Source organism: Neoarius graeffei, chromosome 21, assembly GCF_027579695.1.
Source record: "Neoarius graeffei isolate fNeoGra1 chromosome 21, fNeoGra1.pri, whole genome shotgun sequence".
In the NCBI taxonomy this organism is placed as follows: domain Eukaryota; kingdom Metazoa; phylum Chordata; class Actinopteri; order Siluriformes; family Ariidae; genus Neoarius; species Neoarius graeffei.
This window is the reverse complement of record NC_083589.1, coordinates 1,204,546-1,222,022: the sequence shown is the minus strand read 5'-3', so window position 1 is coordinate 1,222,022 and position 17,477 is coordinate 1,204,546. Positions and strand designations below refer to the sequence as shown.

General features: G+C 42.2%; 1 protein-coding gene across 1 annotated transcript in view; it reads right to left on the bottom strand.

Annotated features, from left to right (window-relative positions):
- The window catches only part of LOC132869637 (deleted in malignant brain tumors 1 protein-like), a 46,105-nt gene extending 34,671 nt beyond the window's left edge, over nt 1–11,434 (bottom strand). Inside the window, exons 1-2 of the mRNA XM_060902930.1 lie at nt 11,347–11,434; nt 6,822–7,130 (exon numbers count right to left, since the gene is read on the bottom strand). Coding sequence (XP_060758913.1) covers nt 6,822–7,130; nt 11,347–11,404 — 367 coding nt within the window. The 5' untranslated portion in view covers nt 11,405–11,434. The remainder of the gene's footprint in view (nt 1–6,821; nt 7,131–11,346) is intronic.
- Nucleotides 11,435–17,477: the final 6,043 nt, after the last annotated feature.

Here is a 17,477-nt window from a genome sequence, read left to right as displayed (position 1 = left end):
CACCAGTTCCGAGAATTGCCACCGCTACTCAGAACCAGAAGCCCAAACTTGGCCGGGGCTCAGGGCCTCTATAGCGCCCCCTAAGTCGTTGTGATTTTGGCCTCCAGCATTAAGGTGCCTGGGTGCCATGTTGTTTGTAGTAGTGGCATGCCATTTGGTACGCATATGTATCTCACTAAGCCGGACAAAAATGTAATGCCAATGCATTAGCCACGCCCAACAGGAAGTGAGGTCATTTCACTTTTGTGCGAAATGCATGGCCACGAATTCGGCGCAACTCCTCCTAGACCGTTCATAGGAATGTCACCAAAATTGATCCACATCATCTACAGACATGGCTGACAAAAGTTACTAAATACGTTTCATGTAGGATAAACCGTTCAGAAGTTATACGTCAGTCAATTTTCGATGCGATATTTTACATGCTTAAAAATTCATAACAAATCTTCTGATTGCTCAAAACTGCTCATACTTCACACGCAAATCACTCATTGGGCTTCTGACATGTTACCCAATTTCTGTGATATTTCGCCACTGGGGGCGCTATTTTTGGGCAAAAATTCCAATCTTTCCTCAAATTTGGTCAAACTTCACGGCCACCCTCTTTCTACCTCCCATGTCATGTATACCACGTTTTGGAACTTTTCGTCCATGGGGGGCGCTGTTTTTGGCCGCCGCAATTGCTCCAAAACGGGTTTTTGGTTAATAATTCCATAATGCTTTTCCTTCACACCACTACCTTGTGAGAGTACGTTGCTGTTGTAGACACTTATTTTTCCAACTCATAATCGCTCATGTACAGCATAGCGCCACCTTCTGACATGGGAAAAACCAAAAAATGTATTCTTCAAAAATCTATATCTCATCTTCTATTTACTCAATTGTCATCAAACTTCATACGCAAACTCTTCATAGCTCACCTGACATATACGCCAAATTTTGTGCACTTTCGCCACTGGGGGCGCTATTTTTGGGCAAAAAATCCAATCTTTCCTCAAATTTGGTCAAACTTCACGGCCACCCTCTTACTACCTCCCATGTCATGTATACCACTTGCCACCGCTACTCAGAACCAGAAGCCCAAACTTGGCCGGGGCTCAGGGCCTCTATAGCGCCCCCTAAGTCGTTGTGATTTTGGCCTCCAGCATTAAGGTGCCTGGGTGCCATGTAGTTTGTAGTAGTGGCATGCCATTTGGTACGCATATGTATCTCACTAAGCCGGACAAAAATCTAATGCCAATGCGTTAGCCACGCCCAACAGGAAGTGAGGTAATTTCACTTTTGTGCGAAATGCATGGCCACGAACACGGCGCTTCTCCTCCTACACCGTTCATAGGAATGTCACCAAAATTGATACTCATGATCTACAGACATGGCTGACAAAAGTTTCTAAATACGTTTCACGTAGCATAAACCGTTCCGAAGTTATACGTCAATCAATTTTCACTGCACAATTTTACATGCTTAAAAATTCATAACAAATCTTCTAATTGCTCAAAACTGCTCATACTTCACACGCAAATCACTCATTGGGCTTCTGACATGTTACCCAATTTCTGTGATATTTTGCCACTGGGGGCGCTATTTTTGGGCAAAAAATCCAATCTTTCCTCAAATTTGGTCAAACTTCACGGCCACCCTCTTACTACCTCCCATGTCATGTATACTACATTTTGGGCATTTGCGTCCATGGGGGGCGCTGTTTTTGGCCGACGCAATTGCTCCAACACGGGTTTTTGGTAAATAATTCCATAATGCTTTTCCTTCACACCACTACCTTGTGGTAATGTCTCTTGCCGAAGAAGCTGTGGAAGGTATTTCGCGGGGACGCATGCCCCTGCCCCCCTTGGCCGCTGGCGCGAGGGCCCGTCGAGGCCGCTTGCGGCTTTAATGATACTTCTAGCCTTTTGGACTGCCTGTTTGTTAAACAGAGCGCTCAAACCATTAAGGTGTGTTCCAATAATCCTTGATGAGGTGTTAACAATACTACTAAGACTGTTTTTGTCTTTGACTGATAAAGTGTCAAACCAACATAAAAAAGAAAACGTTAAAAGACTTTCAATAAAAGACTGATAACAATTACACAAAATGGTTTTAGAGACACTGAAGGAGTTAAGCTTCCTCAGTAGATGAATTCTCTGCTGTCCCTTTTTAACAATTGTCTCTGCGTTTAAATGAAAGTTCAGGTCACTATCAAATATTGTGCCTAAATATTTGTAAGAATCAACTATTTCAACTCCCCCCCCCCCCATGTATGACACTTGCCTTTGATTCGGCCTTCGCTCTCCTAAAATCTATTATGAGCTCCTTTGTTTTATCTACGTTCAAGTCTAGAAAGTTATTGTCGCACCACTTCACAAATGATGTCAGTGCTGGCCCATGAGTGGAATGTGGACCTTGGAACAGGGATAGCAGTGCAGTGTCATCTGAAAACTTAACCAGGTAGCTTCCTTGCTGGGAAGACCTACAGCTGTCTGTATATAGAATAAATAGCAGGGGAGAGAGTACACATCCTTGTGGCGAGCCAGTATTTGAAGTGATTGGTTGAGACAAATGACCATTTACTAAGACTCTCTGACTTCTATCTATTAAGAAATTTAAAATCAAAAGCAGTAATTGATTTGGTAATTGAAAGTCATTTTTCAGTCTCTCAATCAAAATATGCAGCTGCATTTTATTGAAAGCAGAAGAAAAATCTGCAAATAAAAGCCTGGCATGGGAGCCAGGTTTCTCCAAGTGTTTATATATTTTATCTAAAATAAAAAGTTTTGCATCATCCACACTTCTGCCTGTTTGATATGCAAACTGTAGTGGATCCAGCTTCCCAGTGACCAACGACTAAATTTCATTTTTGAGGATTTTTTCAAAATTCTTCATCACCAAGGTTGTAAGAGCTACAGGTCTAAAGTCTTTCAGCTCCTTAGGTTTATTTAATTTAGCTAATGGTATTATAGTGGAGCTCTTCCATATTTGGGGAATCAGCCCTTTTGTTGCACACATATTGAAGAGGGAGGTGAAAACTCCACTTAGTTGTTCTGCACAATGACGTAGTGTGCGTCCGCAAACAGCATCAGGACCAGCAGCTTTCCTAATATTGACCTTCTTAAACAGGGTTGTTACTTGCTCCTGAGATATTATTAGGTCATGATTAGGAACCAGAGTGTTTCTCCACATAGAAATATTGTTACCAAAGTCATCGGATTCGAAACGTGAGTAAAATAAATTAAAAGCATTTGGAAGATCACATGACTCAATACCTTGGATAGTAGTAGTCCTTCTGCCGTATTCAGCTTGTTGGTTTAATGATGCCATTGACTTTATTCCTCGCCAGGCAGCTCTAAGATCCCCTCCCCTGTATTGCTCTTCTACTTTTCTTCTATATTTCATTTTAGCTTTCCTAATCTCATTTTTTACTTCTTTGCACACCGCTTTAATCTCCCAAATGTCACCAGTATAGAAAGTCCTCTTTTTCTTGTTAATGACAGATTTTAGTTCTTTCGTCATCCATGGTTTGTTGTTCGGAAAAGTGACGGTAGTCTTAGTTGGGATGACCATATCCACACAAAATGTGATATATGATGATACCGTGTCTGCAAGTTCATCAATGCTCTCAGACCCTTCCTGAAAGCACTCCCAGTCCGTACACTCAAAACATGCTTGAAGTGAAGAGATACTATCCTCTGACCAGAGTTTCACAGTTCTCTCATTGTGTTCTAGGCGTCTGAAAGAAGGTTTGTACACTGGCATGAGGTAAATACTGTTATGATAGGAAGCTCCCAAGGAAGGCATAGGTATGGAGCTGTAAGCACCGTCCACTGACCCATAGCACAGATCAATCAAGGTCATTTTCTGCGTTGTAGTACAAGTAACATATTGATCATAAGTTCTCATAGTCTTACTCAAATCACAGTGGTTAAAATCTCCCAAAATAAATTTAGGTGCATCGGGGCAAATTTCGTCCAGTTTATGTGTAGTGTCTGCAATCAGCTGAGCAGCAGCGGCTGCATTTGCGCGCGGGTGAATGTATACCAGTGTATAAAAAAGTTGTTGAAACTCACGCGGAAGGTAGAAGGGGCGTAGTGAGATGGACAGTAATTCTATGTCGGCGGTGCATATTTTTTCCCTGATCGTAATAGTATTGCAATACCGCTCGTTGATGTAAAAACACACCCCTCCTCCTCCTCTGTTTTTTCCTGTTGCCTCCGGTGACCTGTCGAGCCGAATTGGGCTTCCAAACCCAGTTATTGACAGATCCTCGTCCCGATCTAGGTCGGTGAGCCATGATTCCGTAAAAGCAAGTAAACACGACTCCCTGATCTCCGCTCTAGTCTTAGTCCATAATTCCAATTCGTCAATCTTGTTACGGATGGATTGCACATTTGATAGCAATACAGAGGGGAGCGGTGGTAGCTTGCGGCGATTATCCAGCCGAAAAGTTTTCAATCTCCGGCGTAAGCCACCTCTCTTCCCCCTCTTCCGAGGTTTCAAGGCCGGTACACACCGCAGCGCCCTCGGGATCAGAGGCGATTTTTCTCACCAGGCAAGCCAATCAGCTACTTGGGGCCCCCACCAGGTGGCGACAGAGAGTCGAAATTTGCACAGCAGTTGCTAGAGAAATTTGCGAGTCGAGAGTGAAGAAGAATCGAAATTTGCGTTTTGAAAAGTCATTCGCTGAGTCTGACTCTCACGGGTTTCCCGTTTACAATAAGCTGTTGGGAGGAACAAAATGCTAAGCAGCCAATTGTGTGACCACATTTTTGAGTGACAATATTCTTCAAGCAATCAGCGCTTGCAGTCTGCAGAGGGATCCCTTCCTGCACGTGCAACCACATGTTTGCACAAATCGGAAACCCTGTAGGCTATTAACGTGCACATATTGCGTGTTGGTAGACCTCCATGGCTAAATTATTATGAAGAGAAACTATCCATCCGGGAGTGAAAAAAAGAAAGAAGAAAAAAGAAGACGAGGGGAGAAGAAAGCAAGATGGTGGTAAGTCAGTAGCAATAATAATGAACAGAGACAATAGTATTTTTCCCTATGATGGGCGTTTGTTTAAAAAAAAAAAAAAGGTTGAGAACCGCTGCCTTACACAAAGGTTAAAAGCTAAAAGTTTAAAGGCTTTTCGTTTGTTTGTTTTAATATAATATTGAAATAATACATTTAATATAATATTATATTTAATATTGCACTCTCTGTTAAAATAAACAGAAACTTCACAATGTTCATGTTTGTTTATGTAATATTTCTAACTTGTGAAATAAAACAAAACTATACTTGCTACAATTTGTTGGTTATTTATTAAAATTACAAAGGTCCAGAGTTTGTCCTAGTGAAATTCTGTTGTGTGTGCACGTGTGTGGTGGGGGGGGGCGGGTGGGCGGGCGGTGGTGGGGCCCCCCAATGAATTTCTGATTGGGGCCCCACTAGACCCTAGAATCGCCACTGCTCGGGATAGTAGCAGGGATAACCCCGGCTGTTGAAGTCCGCAGCGAGAGGACAAACTCCCTGCTGTATGTTGCTCTCCCGATAATTCCAAGTCCACCTGCTTCCCAACAGGTAGGCCTAGGAGCCCCCAGTAGCAACGATACCAAGAGGAAGATCACGAGGAGTTCCAAGAAAGTTCCAATAATATGCATGGCTAAAAATCACTGACAGAATACATTCATACTCGAAAACAAAATTTTAAGAAGTCAATTTAAACAGCTACAACATTAAAAGATAGAGACGCAGGGTCGCACGCTAAGGAGCGCCCCGGAAGTGAATCCACTGAATGACTTGTCCGACCTTATCTTGTCTCCACATTTTGTTTTCTGTTTGTGTGAGTTTCTTTCATTCTGCTGTTAGATGACGAATTGTCTTTTCTCTTTCTCCACAAAATCGGCACATCAGGGACACATTCTCCTTGTCAACTCTGTTCTTGATGCTGTTGGTTCGGAATGCTTGATCTTGTGCAGCAGTTAAGAGTCCTTCCATTTCTTTCTTTATGGTACGTCTATTTAACCAGTTCCACAAATCCTAATCTCTCACTTCCTTCGGTCCCTTCATAAATTGTCCATGCAGTGTCTTGTTTCTATATCTGCTCATTCTTTCTTCAGCTATACTTTGCTTTTTCACCCCCTCATCCAAAATTTTTTTCTGTCTGCTACAATATGAAGTAACCCTTCGATAGTTGCTTCAATAAACTTGTATAAACGACCTACTTCAATGTTCACACAGTCCTCGACACTTAATAAACCTCATCCACCACTTATCATTTCACATAAAGTCTATCATCATCCCCCTGTGGGTGAAGTGTTCTGTTAATGGTGAACAACTTTCTCATTTTCTGGTCCAATTTCCTGAGCCCTTCTTTAGTCCAACTCATAATTCCTGCACCAGACCTTCCCACTGAAACTGCCCTTAAATTGATCACTTTCATCACGTTTCCACCATTCAGTTCTGACTTTAGTATCCTTCATATCCTTCTCAACTACTCATTAGATATTGCCTTTCTCATGTCCGTGCGTTTTATGTCATCGGCCTCTAATATGCCAATATTATTATTATTATTATTATTATTATTAGTAGTAGTAGTAGTAGTAGTAGTAGTAGTAGTAAAATGATCATACAGTGTGTAATTCCTCTAAAGCTGATTTTACAGCAGATTGCAGTGACACTGCCTCCAACACATTGTCATGTTCATCAAAGTGGACTTTACACCAGACCCCGACAGCGCAGTCTATTATGATCAACATTTATTTTATTGAACTTAAATATCGATTGTGGTGATAAATATATTTTTGAGCATATATTTTAAATGTTAAGATTAAAACCAATTTACCTGAGCAGGTGACTCCAGCATCTTCACCATGATTACAGTTATTGTTTCCCAACCCTGCTGATGTACAGTTCTTCAGTGTCGACTCTGATCCTCTACAGTTCACATCATCCATCCAGATTGGTCCGGATCCTCGTCCAAAGTGAGCCTCATACCGAACATTTACAGGCTCCCCACAGCGCAGCTCTCTACACACCACTGCAGCTTCTCTCATATCCCAGTCATCATCACACACTGTTCCCCACTGACCATCATGAAGAACCTCCACTCTCCCAGCACAGCGACTTCCACCATTCACCAGCCTCACACTGCCTGAGAGAGAGAGAGAGAGAGAGAGAGAGAGACTGATACCTGGTACGGCGGAGGGTGGAACTGGTGGAGGACCAAAACTTTGACCTGAAGACATCAAAACATCACGTTAATCTGAATATTATAAAACTTTTATTTAATAAGTTAATAAAAGTCTCCCAGAAACTGAAAGTAATGCAGATAAAAATATCCGTCCATTATCCGTCGCCGCTTATCCTGTACAGGGTCACGGGCTGGAGCCTATCCCAGCTGACTATGGGCGAGAGGCGGGGTTCACCCTGGACACGTCACCAGGTCATCACAGGGCTCAGATCAAAATATATTTCATGAAATTTCATATAATTAATACTCTTTACTTCTCATCTCCTCTCATTATCTCTAGCCGCTTTATCCTTCTACAGGGTCGCAAGCAAGCTGGAGCCTATCCCAGCTGACTACGGGCGAAAGGCGGGGTACACCCTGGACAAGTCGCCAGGTTATTGCAGGGCTGACACATAGACACAGACAACCATTCACACTCACATTCACACCTACGCTCAATTTAGAGTCACCAGTTAACCTAACCTGCATGTCTTTGGACTGTGGGGGAAACTAGAGCACCCGGAGGAAACCCACGCGGACACGGGGAGAACATGCAAACTCCGCACAGAAAGGCCCTCACCGGCCACGGGGCTCGAACCCGGACCTTCTTGCTGTGAGGCGACAGCGCTAACCACTACACCATCGTGCCGCCCGACTCTTTACTAACATTTGAAAATACAGGTAATTTTGTTGAATTAAAAAAGAAAGATAAATGAATCTCATCCTTTTGAAAAGAGGATTATAGCAGAAAGAAGCAGACTATAAGGTCGAAGGTCATCGCCTCTGACTGATGGAGATGCTCTGATCATCAAATAATGTTTACACAGTTAGTAAATGTTACAGTTTCATTGAAGCATTTTCCTTTGTTATTTAACTTTCACATTTTTGGTTTACAATATTACTGTGTGATTATTATATATTTTATATAAAATAAAGCTTAATAAAGGGGGGAGAGAGAGAGAGAGAGACTGATACCTGGTACGGCGGTGGGTGGAACTGGTGGAGGACCAACATTTTTTCCTAAAGACATCAAAACATCACATTAATCTGAATATTATAAAACTGATATTTAATAATAGAATAAAACTCTACCAGAAAGCGGAAAGTTCTGCAAATCATAATATATTTCCACTCTTGACTTAAATTTGTAAATACAGATAAATTTGTAGAATTAATAAAAGAAAGATAATGAACATCATCCTTTTGAAAAGAGGATATAAAGATTACAGTAGAAAGAAGCAGACTATGAGGTTGAAGGTCATCGCCTCTGACTGATGGAGATGCTCTGATCATAAAATAATGTTTACACATGAACTGAGCACAACTTTCCACCTCAGAACCGAGCTCAGGTTTCACCTTTCTGGCAGATGAACAGTTCGTAGCTCGAGCAGTTTCGATCACTGAATTTTCCCCTATAATTGTCCTCCATGCCGTGGATTTGTACGCAGTGCTCATCATCCTCCCAGTTATCCGGCTGACCCGGGGCCCATGGCAAGAAGTCCTGGAGACAGCAAACCAGAAATCATGAAAGAAAATAATGACAATATGACAGGACATACTGTTATTGTTAGAAAATAAATTACAGGGCGGAGTGATGAAGCAGAGTTAATCTCACCACACTAAAGTTGATTATTATCCTGTAAAAATATGTCCTGATGTGTTTTATTCCTCTTATACTACAACAATGTGCCAGAGATTTAAATTTGTATTCAGTAAAAAAAAATAACGATATAAAAAAATACATGCAATACTTTTTTCCCTTAAAGTTACAGTCAATGTTGTGGAACATCTGCAGAACAAGTAAGTTCCTGTGATCTTTTATGTTATAGCAGCTATAATCGGCCGTTCCCTCACTTTCTCATGGAGTTAATAAAAAATGTAATGCATGAAACGCAACATCCTCCAGCCGTCTGGGAAAACGTTTCAGTTTTCCCTTTGACTATTACAAAGCACTGACACTGGAGACTCCTTCCATAATGTTAAATAAACATCTCCTGACCCTGGAGAAAAGAATTATTTTTCATTTGCTTATCTGGAGCATCGACTGTAAAAGTCCCTCTGAATGAGTTGTTGCTATAGAAACAATGTAAAAGAATGAGAGCATTAATATAAACCTGTGATTTAGAGCTACACTTTTGTCTTAGTTGCTGTTATAGAAAATTAATCAACACCTTCTGACCAATCAGAATCAAGAATCCATCAGCGCTGTGGTGTTGGAGAATTTATTGAAGATGTCTTAATATTTTATTCCATCAGAATAAATATTGTATAGAAAAGAGATATACAATAAAAAGTGGTTCAAATACATATTTCTGTAAACAAACCAACAACGGCGGCACGGTGGTGTCGTGGTTAGCGCTGTCACCTCACAGCAAGAAGGTCCTGGGTTCGAGCCCTGGGGCCGGCGAGGGCCTTTCTGTGTGGAGTTTGCATGTTCTCCCCGTGTCCGCGTGGGTTTCCTCCGGGTGCTCCGGTTTCCCCCACAGTCCAAAGACATGCAGGTTAGGTTAACTGGTGACTCTAAATTGACCGTAGGTGTGAATGTGAGTGTGAATGGTTGTCTGTGTCTATGTGTCAGCCCTGTGATGACCTGGCGACTTGTCCAGGGTGTACCCTGCCTTTCACCCGTAATCAGCTGGGATAGGCTCCAGCTTGCCTGCGACCCTGTAGAAGGATAAAGCGGCTAGAGATAATGAGATGAGAAACCAACATCTAAACATGGACATAAACTATTTAAAGTCATTTCAAAATGATGGTTTAGGGTTAAAATGAGAGCCTTTACTTCAAGTACATGTTGAAGGATATTGAGGGAGTGTTACATACGGAAGGCGTTCCATCAGACCAGACATAGTTTCCCTCATGTAGTCGGTCATTAAGTCCAATCCAGGAAGAACTGGGAATGTAATCTTGAGAAAGAAAAAAACCCATAAACACAGTCATATTCAAATCCCACCTACTACATGCAGCTACTAAGACTAACCCTTTGAAGCAGTGAACACACACACATGTACACACACAAATCAGCAATGAGCACACACACAGAGCAGTGGGCAGCTATACTATAGCACCCGGGGCAGTTGGGGGTTCAGGGGCCTTGCTAAAGGGCTCTTCAGCCCAAGGCTGCTCCCATCTTAACCAAACCACATGTCTTTGGACTGTGGGAGAAACTGGAGCACCCAGAAGAAACCCACACAGACACGGGGAGAACATGCAAACTCCACACAGAAAGACCCCCATCAGCCACTGGGCTCAAACCCAGAACCTTCTTGCTGTGAGGTGACAGTGCTAACCACTACACCACCGTGATGTCCAGCATGAGCAGCTGTCTGTTACTCACCTGTGATGAATCTGACTGTCTCCTGGTTGTGGACGCTGGCCAGGTGTCCGTTCTGGGAGCTGCAATAGTTTTCAGCATCCTGCCATGTTTTATCTGATTCACTGTTGAAGTGATAGCAGTAATCCCCGTAGAGATGATATCCCTGATCACAGTGAAATTCTGCAGCCAGAGAAACCGGGATAATATACGACAAAGAGAGACAAGAGAGAAGGATGAAGACTTTGTTTATGAAATACAGTATTTAGCATAAATTAGTTAGTTTAGTAAATGTTACAGTTTCAATGAAACATTTTCCTTTATTATTTAACTTTCATATTATTGATTTACAATATTACTGTGCAATTATTATGTATTTTATACAATAAAGCATTACAGTGGGAAAAGAGAGCAAAAGAGAGAGAGAGAGAGAGAGAGAGAGAGAGATATTTCAGTTTATATTGTGGTTCATGAGAATTCTCTCCCCCTCTCTCCCCCTCTCTCTCTCTCTCTCTCAAACACACACACACACGAACACAGCCTTGTGTTAGTTCAGGTGTTTTTACTCACAATAAATCATGTGTAAACTCTAAACATTAATCTGGAGCTGATTTTATAACTGATGCCTCAGAAAAAAAAAACCCTGAGGATGGTGTGTGTTTGCTCATCTACAGCTTTTTAAATTCTATAACAATGAAAGTTTCACTGCTTATAAAGTTACGGTGGATCCATGAGACTTTCTCAGATTTCATGATTAAAAATAATCTCTCCTGTTAAAGTGAGAAGTGTGTGATGTTTTAGTGTGAATAATCAGTGTGTTCTTACCTGCAGAAGAGAGATGGAATGTGGAAGAGAGAAGAATAAAACTCAGACAGATTTCCATCTCCCTCCTCGCTGTACACGATGTGTTCACCTCCACTCACCCAGAGTGACTGAGAGAAGTGTGTCGCCTCACTCAGCCCCTACAGAGAGAGAGAGAGAGAGAGAGAGAGAGAGAGAGAGAGAGAGACCAATCACACTCACTGTTACCTTATTAGAAAGATGAGAGGAAATCATCACACAGCCTCAAGAACAAATCAGACGAGGCATCTTTCACTTTCTCCATATATATCAAAATAACATCAGCACTGATGAACAGAGCTCCTCCTCCCGGCTCTGACGTGTGTGATTGATGAACAGAGCTCCTCCTCCCGGCTCTGAGGGGTGTGACTGATGAACAGAGCTCCTCTTCCTGGCTCTGAGGGGTGTGACTGATGAACAGAGCTCCTCCTCCCAGCTCTGAGCTGTGTGACTGATGAACAGAGCTCCTCCTCCCAGCTCTGAGCTGTGTGACTGATGAGAGTCGACCACATCACACACTGATTTCAGAGAGAGGAAGCACTCGGCTCTCATACAGCATTAATTCCTGACAGCTGCACAGAGCAGATACAAACACTGTTAAACCACTGCAGCACACTGCAACTACATCAGCTAAACACACACACACACACACACACACAATATTTGTTTTTTCATCTAATATTTTATATATACACTGTATATATATATATATATATATATATATATATATATATATATATATATATATATATATATATATATAAAACAAATAAAATTATGTTGGCGTGCCTAAATTAGATGATGTACATGTATAAACTCATGATAGATGATGTTTGTGTTCCTGAGAATAGAATCTTTATTGTTATTGGACAGGTACAGTCACATTTGGGTTACAGTAAAAAAAAAAAGTCCTAAAATGTCCAGAATTAGAAATAAAAAATATGGATGTACATATATAATGATGAGAATGTGGGCTGGGCTGTAGAATGGTACAGCAGCTTATAGAGGTAGTCAGGGGCAGGTGAAAGGGCAATAGTGCAGTATCAGCTTGTGCGATATTGATTTATTCCTTGTCCATGATTGAGATTTTAAAATCTGGAGATAAACGATATAATCATCGTGAATTGATGGCCGATTCATGAGCTTGGGAATCGCTTGCCGGTGTTGTGTCCAATTCAGACTCCCGGCAGAATCAGACTGCTCTTCATGTGTGTTACAGAATCCATATAGTGAAGCTGCATATTTCCTCCAGTTTCTGTTGCGAACATGCGATGTGAGGAAAAGGACACTATGAGGCCTGCATGCATGTGAAGGGAAGTTGGATTCTGAACAGCGCACTCACAAAGTCTTCAGGTCATTAGATGCATTTAGTTTCACTGTGAGGCTCTTTGTTGGGATGTTTTGCATTATTCTGGTGGTTACTGTGGAGGACAATTAAAAATGAACTGCAATCTAGCAAGAGAAGAGAAACAGCAGAAATCAGGTCCATCTGCATGTGCACATGAAGGGGAGTCAGATTCTGCAGGGAGTCAGAATTCAGCACAACACAGGCACAAAAACAGCAAAAATAAATCCCTTTCTAATTCACATCACCATTAACATTATTCATTAGATTTGACACGTCACTGTCGGCCCATTTCATCTTTTAGGGCCACATTTTGGTCTTTTTTTCTCTTTCAGCTGAAGACTCTTTTTGGCGACATTCCAAATAATTATAATTAACTGGGCTCCTGAGGGCCACAACAGAAAAGTATTTGCCCCCTCATCTGGAGGTCACTAGTTCAGATCCTGATGATGTCATAGCCATCCATGGCCGGAAGCCCAAGAGCTCCGTGCTCTCAGGGAGGGTGGGGTGGTGTACTCTCTGACCCCTGTCTATTACAGTGACAATAGCTAATCATGGGCATCTGTGAGCTCGTGCTCATGGGTGGAGACCGTTTTCCTCTGAGCGTGTTACTCCGCCCCCTAATGTTACATCAGCAGCCGCATCAAAAAGATGCAGTCGGCTGGTGTCACGTTCCTTGGAGGACACGCATGAGAGTCTTTGCTGTCCCTGATTGGTAGCTGCCATGTGATAGAGGAAACCTGTCTGGGGGTGGGAACTGACCATGACCTCCCCACACACACACACACACACACACACTCATCTAATCTTTAATCTGGTATTATGGTAAACTTTAAATATTTAATATTTTAAGTATTACACTATTATAGCATTATTATTCCATGATTATAACAATTTCTAGACTTTAAACTGAAGTTCAACATTTTTTCCCTCAACATTATTACACATATTCGACAGATTTGCATATTAAAAAAATCCATTCATTTTCAGTGAATTATTCTTTTTACAGTGCGCGCGCACACACACACACACACACACACACACACTGATTAATATTATGAATAATAAAAATCCATTTTAGTTTGATTATTTATTATAATTTTCCATCCACTAGATGGCAGTAAAACACTTCCAAACTGACATTGTGTTTCATGAAATGTATTTTTCTCTGAACTGACCTGCTGAGGGCGCTGTTAGAATGTTGCTGGATGATGATGATGATGATGATGATGAGAGGTGAAATGAAGAACTTTGATTATCTTGTAACAATGGCAACTGTAAAGGGGCGGGGTATATTAGGCAGTGGCAATGTGAGCTATATATGGCACCCTGGGCAAACACACACCTCTCCCCCCATCAATCCCCATCCACTAATTTTTGTTTGTTTGTTTGTTTTCTTTCTTTTTTTGCCACAAAAATTATGATTACTGGATGACTGGGTCATTTCTTCTCCACAATGGCAGGTCTTGTGGGGCGTTCCCAGTATGCAGTGGTGAGTCTCTCCCAAAAGGGGTCCAAAGAAGGAAACTGGTGAACTGGTGAGAGGGTCATGGGCACCCAAGGCTCACTGATGCACGAGGGGAGCGAAGGCTAGACCAGTGGTTCTCAAACTTTTTTCACCAAGTACCACCTCAGAAAATACTTGGCTCTCCAAGTACCACCATAATGACCAACATTAAAATACAGTAGCGTAGTAGGCCTAAGTATTCATTAAAAACAAGGCGGAGGTTTTATTTAACAAGTATATTTAATATTGTTGGCCACTGTAACATTACACACAGTACTTTGAACAGTAACGCTGTGTTTAAATATAGGAAAATAAAACACTGTACTTAAATAATGAATCAAATAAAATTAATTGCACATAAAAGTGAAATAAACACTGTACTAAAATAAATATTAAAAGACAGTTCTTAAAAATTAAATGAAAATGTACTTAAAAGTCAAATAACTGTACTGTACTTAAATGTTAAGTAAAAAAAAAAGTACTGTACTTGATGTACTTGAAAAAAATCAAAACAGGCTACGCATAGCTGCAGTTCTTGCCGATTCTTAACCCCAGTGACTGCTTTCTGAAACAGAAACACACACCCACAAACAGAGGAAGAACAATAAGATTAAGAATAAAACAAAAGTGAGGAAAAGCATTAAGAATAACAGCTGTAGTTAAATATACACAGACTATTGACTGACTATTGATTGACAACTTACTGAGCTTAATGTGATGGGTGTGCATGCCTCTGTGAACACAGTCCTGCAACATCTGGGTCAATGGAGGTCAGCTTCAGTCTCAGGTTTGGCTCAGCATCCACCCTGCTTCTGTACTTTGTTTTTATGACAACAAGTGAAGAGAAGCCTTTCTCGCACAGGTAGGTGGTCACAAAAGAAAGGAGAAATCACACAGCCTTGTCAGAAAGCACAGGATATTCACTGTACTGCTTTATCCAAAAGTCCAACAGAGTGTCCTTTCTGAAAGATGCCTTCAGTGTTTCATACACCCACACGTTTCCCAGTCCAAGCCATGCTCCTGGATGAACTTGTTCAGTAACTGGAATATTTGCATAAGTACATAGTACATAAGAACATAAAGTACTCCTGTGCCACACCGTCATATTCATATCTCACATAAACCAATAAATTGGCCAAATCTGCAACATCTGTAGTCTCATCAAGCTGTATGGCAAAATATCTACTGTTCTTAATGTGCTCAATCAGTGTCTTTTTAACATCGTCAGCCATGTCGTTTATTCTCCTTGACACGGTGTCGTTTGAAAGCGGCACCAAGTTTAACTCTCTGGCAGCTTTCTCTCCACACATGATACGTGTCATCTCTTTGGCTAATGGTAAACACAGCAGTTCCCCGATTGTGTGCGGCTTACCGGCTCTGGTGATCAGGAGGCTGGCACGATATGAAGCTTCCTGTGCTTTGGCTACGGGTGTACCAGAGGACAGAATGGTGGACTTGGACTGCTTCAGTTCATCACGTTTTCATTAAAAAAAAATCCATTGGTTTGTCCTTTAGTGCTGTGTGTTTGGTTGTAAGATGCCGTTTGAGATGCGATGGTTTCATGGACTCATTGCTCAGAACGTCGCCGCATACAACACACTGCGGTCTGGGCAGCTCCTCTGTCCCGCTCCAAATGAATCCCAGTTTTATGTATTTTTCGCCATACTTCCTCCTCACTGGTTTCTGCTGTTTGCTAGCAGTTCTGGGGCTGGTTTTGCCACTGTTGTTAGCATCCGCGCTCGGCTCACACACGTCCTCTTCAGTTCTCCCTCTCCCCTGATCCACGCTCCCATTCGCGGATTTAAGCCACGACAGTAATTTTGTCCTACTCATCATAATTAGCAAAGCCACCTCCACCTTTTCCCATCACAGCCTACTCTGTAGCTACCAATGGCGGATAACCGTCTGTCAGCGGAACCGGCGGGAATGCGTACGTATGCTACGTATGGCTACCCAGAAGCACTTGCAAACTTTTTAAAATTATTAACTTAATTTGTATCTCCTTTCATTTTCTTGTCATCGGTTGATAAGATATTTTCATCCATTTGGATATTATGGATAGTATTTCACTGTTTTTTTAAAATTTATATTTAATTAAGTGATTCTTTGGCGTACCACTAGAATGGAGCCCGCGTACCACTAGTGGTACGCGTACCACAGTTTGAGAATCACTGGGCTAGACCATCTCGTCCCATCACACAGAAGAGCTCCTGTAACACAACCTGCTGAAAAAGTTCCTGCTGGCTGTGATAGAAAGGAGTCAGAACACACAGTGCATTGCAGCTTGCTGTGTTTGGGGCTGTGTAGCTGCAGAGCGGTCAGAGTGCCCATGCTGACCCCTGTCCACTGGCAAAAGACCTACAACGGGGACATGAGCATCAGAACTGGACCAAAGAGGAAAGGAAGAAGGTGGCCTGGTCTGATCAATCACATTTTCTTTTATATCATGTGGATGGCCAGGTGTGTGTGTGTTGCTTACCTGGGGAAGATATGGCACCAGGATGCAGAATGGGAAGAAGGCAAGCCGGAGGAGGCAGTGTGATGCTCTGGGCAATGTTCTGCTGGGAAACCTTGGGTCCTCACATTCATGTAGATTACCATGTACCATCTCCCTACCTGGGCATCATGGTGGTGTAGTGGTTCACACTGTCACCTCACAGCAAGAAGGTTCTGGGTTCGAGCCCCGTGGCCGGCGAGGGCCTTTCTGTGTGGAGTTTGCATGTTCTCCCCGTGTCCGCGTGGGTTTCCTCCGGGTGCTCCGGTTTCCCCCACAGTCCAAAGACATGCAGGTTAGATTAACTGGTGACTCTAAATTGACCGTAGGTGTGAATGTGAGTGTGAATGGTTGTCTGTGTCTATGTGTCAGCCCTGTGATGATCTGGTGACTTGTCCAGGGTGTACCCCGCCTTTCGCCCGTAGTCAGCTGGGATAGGCTCCAGCTTGCCTGCGACCCTGTAGGACAGGATAAAGTGGCTAGAGATAATGAGATGTGATGAGTATTCTCAGGTTGGAACCGCTTTTCTGCCATCTAGTGGATGGAAAAATTGTCATGTTGTGTGTGTGTGTGTGAATTGTGAGTGAGTGAATGAATGAAGCTGAAAAGCGATAGTCTTAAAAATAAAGTGTGTGTGAACATCATCTCCTGCCTGTCGTGCTCCAGGACTCCACCCACATCAGGGCGACTACTATTGGGGTTTATTTCTGTTTTTCTGGTGGGAAATCAGTAAAATTACAAGTAAAATATCACCTTTTCCTCAACATGTT